The following is an 11,253-nucleotide window of genomic DNA, read 5'->3' on the forward strand; positions in this document are numbered from 1 at the left end:
CTTACCCGGGCGTAGTGGCAGGCGCAGGTAGTCCCAGCTACTCAGGAGGCTGAGGCAGGAGAATGGCGTGAACCCGGGAGGCGGAGCTTGTAGCGAGACGAGATCGCGCCACTGCACTCCAGCCTGGGCGACAGAGGGAGATTCCGTCTCAAAAAGAAAAAAAAATTACCTGGAGCTGCTTGCTGAGTGCCAATTGTGGTGCTAGCATTGATGGCCGAGGGTTCACAATGTCACTGTGTTGCTGGCCATACCTTGTCGTGGCGGTGCCTTTATATAACAGGATCTTCACTTTACACACAGATGAGATCACGTCTGGCTTTGTCATTGGGTTAAAAAGTGCCCTTGTTACTTGCGGAGGTCACAGATGCCACCAAGGAGTCCTACGGGTTTACGGTTTAGAGGGTGCTCATTAGTGTCTGGTGGACAGGATTTACGTTTGGCTTTTATGTCTGTACTGGAGCCGGTGGGGTTTTTTACTTCCTTCCTTGATTCCCCCACTACGCCCCCACTTTTTCTTTTTTTGAGACGGAGTCTCGCTCTGTCGCCCAGGCTGGAGTGCAGTGGCCGGATCTCAGCTCACTGCAAGCTCCGCCTCCTGGGTTCACGCCATTCTCCTGCCTCAGCCTCCCGAGTAGCTGGGACTACAGGCGTCCGCCACATCGCCCGGCTAGTTTTTTGTATTTTTTTTAGTAGAGACGGGGTTTCACCGCGTTAGCCAGGATGGTCTCGATCTCCTGACCTCGTGATCCACCCGTCTCGGCCTCCCAAAGTGCTGGGATTACAGGCTTGAGCCACCGCGCCCGGCCGCCCCCACTTTTTCTTTCTTGTTTTTTTTCCTTCCTTCCTTCCTTCCTTCCTTCCTTCCTTCCTTCCTTCCTTCCTTCCCATCTCTCTCTCTCTGTCTCTTTCGCTCCCTCCATTCCTTCCTTCTCTTTCTTTCTTTTTGAGTCAAAAATTAATTTAAAAGATGTCATGTTTTAACTAAGGAAGCAGCCTTTTCTGGTGACTTGGAGTGTTCAACTTAGAACACATGCTATCATCAATGAGCCTCTTTGACTGAATGATCTGAGGAAATAGGTTCAAGTTCTTACCGTAGACACAACTGGGCACAGACATCAAAACAGCTCTGAAATCAGGGCGTGCAGACAGCCCCAACACCGACACATATCCCTGTCTGTGATTTTTAATTTGACAGTAGGTGGCAGAGTCCTGGGAGAAGTGGGAAGAGGCCGTAAGAGAATGCAGACACGGGAATGGATTCACAGTCCAGCCATGGTCTGCAGGTGGATCTCCCTGTCTCGACCTGCTCACTTACAAATGGGTGCTCATTTACAAATTGGTGTGAATCACATTTCATCATTTGTGAGCTCCTTAGCTTCCAAGAAGTACAATTTTCACATGTATTTCTTGGACTTTATACATATGCCTCCAGAGTTTGAATCATGCAAAGATGCTGCCACTTAAAAACCTCTTTCCTGGCCGGGCACGGTGGCTCATGCCTGTAATCCCAGCACTTTGGGAGGCTGAGGTGGGTGGATCGTGAGGTCAGGAGATCGAGACCATCCTGGCTAACACGGTGAAACCCTGTCTCTACTAAAAATACAAAAAAAAAAAAAAAAATTAGCCAGGCGTTGTGGCAGGAGCCTGCAGTCTCAGCTACTTGGGAGGCTGAGGCAGGAGAATGGTGTAAACTTGGGAGGCGGAGTTTGCAGTGAGCTGAGATGACGCCACTGCACTCCAGCCTGGGCGATAGAGTGAGACTCCGTCTCAAAAAACAAAACAAAACAAAACAAAAACTCTTCCCTACAAATTTATACTGCTCCAATCCTGGTTTTCCTGTAAATCTCAGCTTGACGCAGTGGCTCACGCCTGTCTTCCCGGCACTATGGGAGACTGAGGCAGGTGGATCACGAGGTCAGGAGTTCAAGACCAGCCTGGCCAAGATGGTGAAACCCTGTCTCTACTAAAAATACAAAAATTAGCCAGGCACATTGGCAGGCACCTGTAATCCCAGCTACTCAGGAGGCTGAGGCAGGACAATCGCTTGAACTCGGGGGGCAGAGGTTGCAGTGAGTCAAGACCACGCCACTGCACTCCAGCCTGGGCGACAGAGTGAGACTCTGTCTCAAAAAAAGAAAAAAAAGAAAAAAAATACTGTTAAAAGAAAGGGACAAAAATATATAGATGGAGAGAAAATATTAGTAATCTGATGTCTGATAACTCATATGCTAAATAAATACCAAACTTTTAACATTCAACCATTTGGAAACAAAGAATCCAATTAAAGATGGAAATCATTTGAAGACATTCACCAATGAAGATACACAGAAGTACATATACATTCACCAATGAAGATACACATATGAAAAGATGATCGCCATTAATTATTCACTAATAATGCAAATGTCAACAGCACTAAGATTCCTCTACCCACCTTTTACAATGGATAGAATTCAAATACCTCAGAATTCCAAATTCTGGAGAGGATGTGGAATTCTCATTCATAGCTGGTAGACAAGAAAAATGTTACATTCACTCTAGAAGGCCTTTTGGCCCTTTCTTAGGTAGTAAAACAGACTTACCATTAGACCCATCAGTCGTACTCCTAGGTTTTACCTAAGTGAATTGGAAACTTGGGTTCACCCATGGAAAATCGTGTACACAAATGTATATAGTAGTTTATTCATAATCACCAACCAAGATGTCCTTGAAGAGGTGAATGGGTAAAACCAATGGGACATCCACAAACTGAAAGTGTATTCAAAGTTCAGTCTACCCTCAAATATTCCAGGACAGGAAATTTTGGAGGCCAGTTCAGCCAAGTGGCAAGGGAAAATGAATCACCATCTTATCTCAACTCTTCCAATGCATCCAAAACAAGGGCAATTGTTCAACTCATTCTCCCAGGCTCCCTCTCCTGGATTCAAAAACAGATGAAGGCACCCAAGCACTCATGAAAAGAATTTGTGAGGCAAGTGTTCACTCATATCGCAGCACATCTCATAAACAGATAATCACATATCCAACACAACAGTGGATTAACCGAAGAAGCCACCTGTATGCGTGGAATAAGAATACGATTAAATGTTAGCAAAAAATTCAATTCTAATTCCCTGCACACAAGATAGACTAGAAGAAAAAAAACAGTCATGACAATGGGTACAGGAAAAGGCTCTGAAAGAAATTCTATGTAAGTACAAATTAACAACGTTTAGCAAACTAACATTAAAAGGAACTTCCATTTCCTAAAATCAGCAGCAAGCATATGTAAATGTGAAATGTCAGAAGCTCTGCCATTCACAGCAGTGACCAGTCATTGACATATGCTGTCACCATTACCATCCACATCTGCAGTGAATATCAAAATGAAAAAGAGCCAGAGCTATGGATGACAAAATGAAAATGAGATACCAAGACTGCAAAGAAACAGATAGTATGTGTTAACTATATGACTGTCTGCATAGAAAATTCAAAGGAATAGACACATTGATTATTCAAATGAGTAAAAGACTTCAGAAAACATCATATAGAAGATCATTACAGCAAAGTCAAGAGCCTTGCCACACAAAAGCAACTTAGTGCATAAAATAGAAAATAGAAAATATACCATTCACAACAGCATTAAAATCCACAATGTGAATAAGAAGAGCCTAACAAGACCTTTATGGAAGCAACTGTGCGAAGTTGCTGATAGACTCAGGGAATAAATTCAAGTAAATGGATCTGTATACCATATTCCTTGATGGGGAACAGAATATGGCAAAGATGTAAATGCCACTTAAATACAGAGTGAGTGCCTTAACTGTCACTGCCAAAGTGACAACCAAGCTCAGGTTGCTGTGCTCTGCTCCCCAAATCAACCCCAGAAAAATATAGAAGGGAAAAGACAAAATATATATATACGTGTGTGTGTGTGTGTGTGTGTGTGTGTGTGTGTATACACACACATCAACATCAAAACAGAGAAAGCCCTGGGGATGACTTAAGACTGTGCTCAACTAGTACTTGTGTTTGGGTCCAGGGAGCAGCAGGGAAATCGAGGAGGTCTGTACCCTGCATAGATGGCAGATTACAGGATAGGTAGGAGAACGTGTTTAACATTCCACCCCATATCATCGCAAAGCCTGAGGCAACACCACAAAATCTGGTGCCAGTAGCCCTGGGGTAATATCAGGACACCAGGAAATTTGAGTTGATTTAGACACTATGGCTCCAGAGTTCTGCTAACCACCACCTGAAACAAACTTAGTAGGGGAAGACCCACCTTCCAAAAACTTATTATTGTAATGGAATATAAAGAATGAACTAGGAATAGAATAGTAAGTATGTGTGAAACCCACATACTAGGAGTAGATATTAATAAAATATGTGTGCATATATGTAGTATAAAGTCTACAAATACAAACGAATATGTATCTAAAGATATATAAGTACAGATAATTATACATATGATATAAAGATATAGATGCATGTATATATACATATAAGCATAAATGTATATGATGTCTAAAACATGTATATAAACAAAATGTACATATAACATATATAATGTACATATACAATGTAAAATTTATTACCATATGAATGAGGATTAAAATATGAAAATCACTGATCTGGACTCTGATATGTCGGATACCTTCAAAACACATGGCTTCTCCAAATCTCTTGCTGCTGCTCAGCCTCTTCCCTGTAAAAATAAATCTTTTAGGACAAAAGGTTTGCAAAGTCTAGCTCTGGCTGGGGAGGAGCCCCCATGGGAAGGTGTGCATCTTCGCTCAGAAGTCCTACAATCACAGGTGCTGCAGCCCCCCAGGGAGCATGTAGCCTTGGACCCACAGCCATTCTCTGCAATGCGTGCAGCTGAGCAGATGCTCAAAGGTGACATAAACAGATCATCTCCCACCCATCACTTCACCAAAGAGCAGGAGCCAGGAGAACCCTCCTGAGTGGGGGCTGAAGGTTCACCCTCCCCACATAGAGGGGCCACAGAATCCAGCTCAGCCCCTCCTGTCAGCCCTGGACGACCTTGGCAATGTTGTCACCCCGACCACACCCCTCCCCTCACTGCCACCTCATGTGACTGGGAGTCAGAGACTTGGTCCCAGAGGAGCAGACCCAATCGGCAGAGGATGGGGATCCAGACCCAGGCATCAAGGTCAGGACCCCCTGAGGGATGACTGAGGGCCCCTATCCCCATCCCCACCCCTACTCCGCCAGAACCCGGTTCAGCCCCTACTGTCGACCCAGGGAAGGCCCAGGCTTGGAGGCCGGATGTGACGTCACTGACACGCGCACTGGGGGGCAGAGAGAAGGGACACGCCTCCTTCTGAGGGGCGGCTTGATACCGGTGGAGGGAAGCGGGCCCAGGCTCTGTGAGGAGGCAAGGTGAGGTGCTGAGGAAAGACTGAGGACGTCCCCACCCCAGATAGAGGACTCGAAAGAACCAAGTGCCGTCTCTGCTCCCAGCCCTGGACCACCCGGGGACCGATCTGGGGCTGACTTGTGAGGTTGGACCCACTCCCTCCCTCCGCCGCTCAAGCTGCTGGGCACTCTGGAGTGAGAGCTTGGTGTGACCAGGGCAGGGCTGGTTAGGAGAGGACAGGGCCCAGGCTCTGCGGGGCATCAAGGTCGGGACCCTGAGGGAGGGCTGGGCCCCCCCACCCCACCATGACCTACGGCCCCAGGTTCCCCAGCCCCATCCTCAGCCCCACTCTCCACTCCACCCCACCACAGGCTCCACCCCACCCCCAACTCCCCCCGCGCCAGAATCTCGTTCCGCCCCTGCTGTCAACCCAGGGAAGCCCCAGGTGCCCGGATGTAAGACCAGTGACTTGCACTTGAGGGATCAGAGAGTAGCGGGGGCCTCGCTCTGAGGGGTGGGTTGATATCGGCGGAGGGAAGCGGGCCCAGGCTCTGTGAGGAGGTAAGGCGAGACCCTCAAGGAGGGCTCAAGACCCCCCCACCCCAGATACGGAACCCCAAATAATACAGCGCCGCCCCTGCGCCAGCCCTGGATCACCCCGCAGGGTCGGGCTTATCAAGCTGGGCCCAGGCTCTGACTGGAATCAAGGTCAGAACCCTGAGGGAGGGCCGAAGGCCTCCACACCCCTAACCCAGCCACCACCACCGTGACCTACAGCCTCAGGTTCCCCACCTCCATCCTCACCCCGCCCCCACTCCACCCCACCGCACCCCACCCCCCAAGTTTCCCGCGGCAGAATCCGGTTCGGCCCTTGCTGTCAACCCAGAGCAGCTCCAGGTGCCCGGATGTAAGGCCTCTGACTTGCGCACTGGGGGTCAGAGAGTAGCAAGGGCTTGGTTCTGAGTGGTGGCTGAAGATCGGTAGAGGGAAGCGGGCCCAGGCTCTGTGAGGAGGCGAAGTGAGACGCTGAGGGAGGACTGAGGACGCCCCCACCCCAGATAGAGGGTCCCAAATAATCCAGCACCACCTCTGCTGCCAGCCCTGGACCAGCCGGGGGCGGACTTCTCAGGCTGGGCCCCCCTTCGCCACCCCAGTGCTTAAGCCCCAGGGGACTCTGGGTCAGAGCTTGGTGTGACCATGGCAGGACTGATTAGGAGAGGGCAGGGGCCAGGCTCTGCCCGGCATCAGGGTCAGGACCCTGAGGGAGGGCTGAGGCCCCATAGAGGGAGTCAGTGCCCCTGCAGTCAACCCTGGGAAGTTCCAGGCATGGCGGGCAAGCGGATCCTGATGTCTGCAACCTGGGCTGACCAAGGGAAGGGGCTTGGTATCGTTAGCATGGCCGCGGGAGAACAGAGGGAGGGCCCAGGTCCTGCTGGGAGACAAGGGAAGCCTGAAGGGACGCAGCACCCCAGGACAAGGGGCCCACCCCACCCCCATCTGAGACCGAGACGCCTCCTCATTCAGCCTCGGGAATCCGACAGATAGAGACTCAGGTCCACAGAGGGTCCCCTAGGAGACCAGGGAAGGAACAAGATGGAGGACACAGGGGACCCCAGGGTCCAGCTCAGTGGGGATCGTGACCTGGGCTATCCCGGGCACGGTGGCCACATGTGGTGCATTGTGGCTTCTGAGATCGGGTGTCAATGGGGACAGGGCTGTGCTATGAGGAGTGGGGCCTCAGGTGAGCAGAAGGAGGAGTCCCAGAGCCCTGAGGAAGGATTCACCAGACCTCTCATCCCAGACCTAGGAAACCTGCCCCTGCCGTCAGTCTTGGGAGGCCCCAGGCAGGACTGTGAGGAAGGGAAGTGCCCCACCCTACCCCCAAAACACACTTTCTCAAAGAGGGTCTAAGGGAGAAGTTTTCCTTGGTCTGCAAGACTCATCTCTGGTTCAGCAAAATGGAAGGGGCCAGATTCTGTCCGAAGTAAATACGAATACCTAGAGGGCACCCAGACTGATGAGGCCCCCTGACACCTGCTCCTTTGGTCAGCCTTGGGTATCTCATGTATGAGTGACCATGAGGTACCCCCTCACTTCTGCCTCCCGGGTCTCAGGGAAGTGGGGGCCTTGGTCCAAGGGGCGTCCTCAGCTCAGCAGAGGGAGCCACACCTGGTCAGCACAGGGTGGAATCCAGGGTCTTCCAGGAGTGAGGGGGAGGAAGTTTGGTGAGGACCGAAGATAAGAAGGTACCTCCATGCTCCCAAAGAACAAAGGACCTCACAGACACTGATGTCACCTATTCTCAGCCCCAGGTGGCCCCAAGCAGGAATGACATGTGGCATGCTCTCATTTCTCCCACGTGATTGGGGATGAGAAGTCTCAGGGAGGTGAATACCTTGATCCCAGGGGCACTGAGAGATTCAACAGAGGGATCCACACCTGGTCAGCAGAAGGAGGACTCCCAGAATCAGCATGACCCAAGGTGTACCCCCTTCATGAGGAATGGAGGTACTCCCAGCCCAGAAAGAAGCCACCCCACAGAGTCTAGGTGAACTCTGTTCTTAGATCTGGGGGAGAGGGGGAAGCCTGATCAAGGATGGCGCTAAGTGGCAAGCTCACTTGTACCACGGCAGGAAGTTGAGGAACCCTCAGGGGGATGAGGCGTTGGTGTAAAGGGAGATGTCTGCTCATCTCACGGGTTTGGAGGTCGAGGAAATACAAGTCCCAGCAGGAGTAAAGATGAATAACCCACAGGAGGACTTTGGAACACCCACCTCATACCCGAAAGGGTCAGCTGGTGGGGTCGGCCCTGGACACTCCACGCAGGGGTGACAGATGTGGGGCCTCCTCACCTCTGTTTCTGGATCTCAGGGAGGTGAGGACTTTGTTCTCAGAGGGTGTGTGGACAAAACAGGGACCCCCTTTCTTCGACAGACACAGTGGTCCCAGGATTGGCCAGCAGTCCAGGTGAGGAACCTAAGGGAGGATTGAGGGTACCACCAGGCCAGAGAAACTCTCAAATCAAGAGAGTTTGCCCTGCCCCTACTGTCACCCCAGAGAACCTGGGCAGGGCTGTCTGCTGAGGTCCCTCGTCCATCCTGGTGTCAGGGAGGGCTGGCCTTGGTCTGAGGGGGCTGCACACATCAGCAGAGGGAGGGTCCCAGGCCCTGCCAGGAGTCAAGGTACAGACTGAGGGGACCCCACTCACCAAACACAGAGGACCCCACTCACCAAACACAGAGGACCCTACTCACCAAACACAGAGGACCTAGCCCGACCCTGCCCCTTCTGTCAGCTGAGGGAAGCCACTGGGTGGACGGACTCCCCTCACTTCCTCTTGAGGTGTCTCATGGAGATAGGGCCTCAGGTCAACAGAGGGAGGGTTCCAGACCCTGCAGGCATCAAGATGAGGACCAGGCAGTATCCTCATCCCAGGACACATGAACCCCATTGAATTTGGACATCTCTTACTGTACTTCCGGGGAAACCCTGGGCAGGTGTGTCCAGATGTTGGTTGGGACATGTCCTTCTGTTCCATGTCAGGGATGTGAGCTCTTGATCTGAGAGATTCCCAGGCACGTAGAGGAGTGGAGTCCAGTCCCTGCCAGGAGAAAGGTGAAGGCCCTGAATGAGCGCAGAGGGGACCATCCACCCCAAAAGTGTAGAACTCAGAGTGTCCAGCCCGCCCTCTTGACGGCACTGAGGGACCGGGGCTCTGCCTGCAGTCTGCTGCCTAAGGGCCCCTCGATTCCTCTTCCAGGAGTTCCAGGAAGCAGGCAGGCCTTGGTCTGAGACAGTGTCCTCAGGTCACAGAGCAGTAGAGGCCCAGGCAGTGTCAGCAGTGAAGGTGAAGTGTTCGCCCTGAATGTGCACCAAGGGCCCCACCTGCCCCAGCACACATGTGAACCCAGAGCACCTGACCCCATCCACCCTACTGTCACTCATAGAGCCTTGATCTCTGCAGGCCAGCTGCACGCTGAGTAGCCCTCTCACTTCCTCCTTCAGGTTCTCAGAAGACAGGCTGACCAGGAGGACAGGAGCCCCAAGAGGCCCCCGAGCAGCACTGAAGAAGACCTGTAAGTCAGCCTTTGTTAGAACCTCCAAGGTTTGGTTCTCAGCTGAAGTTTCTCACACACTCCCTCTCTCCCCAGACCTGTGGGTCTCCATCACCCAGCTCCTGCCCACGCTCCCGACTGCTGCCCTGACCAGAGTCATCATGTCTCTTGAGCAGAGGAGTCCGCACTGCAAGCCTGATGAAGACCCTGAAGCCCAAAGAGAGGACTTGGGCCTGATGGGTGCACAGGATCCCACAGGCGAGGAGCAGGAGGCTTCCTCCTCCTCTGATGAGGAGGAGGAGGTGTCTGCTGCTGGGTCATCAAGTCCTCCCCAGAGTCCTCAGGGAGGCTCTTCCTCCTCCACTTCCGTCTACTACACTTTATGGAGCCAATTCGATGAGGGCTCCAGCAGTCAAGAAGATGAAGGGCCAAGCACCTCGGTCGACCTAGCTCACCTGGAGTTCATGTTCCAAGAAGCACTGAAATTGAAGGTGGCTGAGTTGGTTCGTTTCCTGCTCCACAAATATCGAGTCAAGAAGCCGGTCACAAAGGCAGAAATGCTGGAGAGTGTCATCAAAAATTACAAGCACTACTTTCCTGTAATCTTCGGCAAAGCCTCCGAGTTCATGCAGCTGATCTTTGGCACTGAGGTGAAGGAGGTGGACCCTGCCGGCCCCTCCTACATCCTTGTCACTGCTCTTGGCCTCTCATGCGATAGCATGCTGGGTAATGATCATAGTATGCCCAAGGCTGCCCTCCTGATCATTATCCTGGGTGTGATCTTAACCAAAGACAACTGCGCCCCCGAAGAGGTTATCTGGGAAGCGTTGAGTGTGATGGGGGTGTATGTTGGGATGGAGCACGTTTTCTATGGGGAGCCCAGGAAGCTGCTCACCCAAGATTGGGTGCAGGAAAACTACCTGGAGTACCGGCAGGTGCCCGGCAGTGATCCTGCGCACTATGAGTTCCTGTGGGGTTCAAAGGCCCATGCTGAAACCAACTATGAGAAGGTCATAAATTATTTGGTCATGGTCAATGCAAGAGAGCCCATTTGCTACCCATCCCTTTATGAAGAGGCTTTTGGGGGGGAACAAGAGGGAGTCTGAGCACCAGCTGCAGCCAGGGCCAATGTTTGTGGGGTCAGGGCCCCATCCAGCAGCTGCCCTGCCCCATGCGACATGAGGCCCATTCTTCACTCTGTATTTGAAGAGAGCAATCAGCGTTCTCAGTGGCAGTGGGTGGAAGTGAACACACTGTATGTTTTCTCTGGGTTCCTTATCTATTCGGTGATTTGGAGATTTATCTTTGCTCCCTTTGGAATTGTTCAAATGTTCTTTTAATGGTCAGTTTAATGAACTTCACCATCGAGGTTAATGAATGACAGTAGTCACATTTATTGCTGTTTATGTTATTTGGGAGTAAGACTCTTGCTTTTGATTCACATGGGGAAATCCCTGTTATTTTGTGAATTGGGGCAAGATAACGTAGCAGAGGAATTAATAATTTTTTTAGAAACTTGAACTTAGCAGCAAAATAGAGCTCATAAAGAAATAATGAAATGAAAATGTAGTTAATTCTTGCCTTATACCTCTTTCTCTCCCCTGTAAAATTAAAATATATACATGTATACCTGGATTTGCTTGGCTTCTTTGAGAATGTAAGAGAAATAAAAATTGAAAGAATAATCTTTCCTATTCACTGGCTCATTTTTTCTTCAAACATGGACTGAGCATCTGTTGTTCGGAAAACCCTGGGTTAGTAGTAGAGAGGCTAGGTAAGCCAGACCCACCCCTTCCCCATAGGGTGGTGAAGTCTAGGAGCCACAATCCTAAAATT

The 11,253-nt window shown here is 50.9% G+C and overlaps 1 protein-coding gene across 1 annotated transcript; it reads left to right on the plus strand.

Annotated features, from left to right (window-relative positions):
- The first annotated feature begins 9,371 nt into the window (after positions 1-9,371).
- On the plus strand, positions 9,372-11,046 carry LOC144338606 (melanoma-associated antigen 9-like). The gene is made up of 2 exons (XM_077988772.1): positions 9,372-9,438; positions 9,514-11,046. Exon 2 carries the CDS (start codon positions 9,579-9,581, stop codon positions 10,521-10,523), a length of 945 nt encoding a protein of 314 aa, XP_077844898.1. The 5' UTR covers positions 9,372-9,438; positions 9,514-9,578; the 3' UTR covers positions 10,524-11,046.
- The last annotated feature ends 207 nt before the right edge of the window (positions 11,047-11,253 follow it).

The sequence above is a fragment of the Macaca mulatta genome, chromosome X (genome assembly GCF_049350105.2).
Source record: "Macaca mulatta isolate MMU2019108-1 chromosome X, T2T-MMU8v2.0, whole genome shotgun sequence".
NCBI lineage: Eukaryota > Metazoa > Chordata > Mammalia > Primates > Cercopithecidae > Macaca > Macaca mulatta.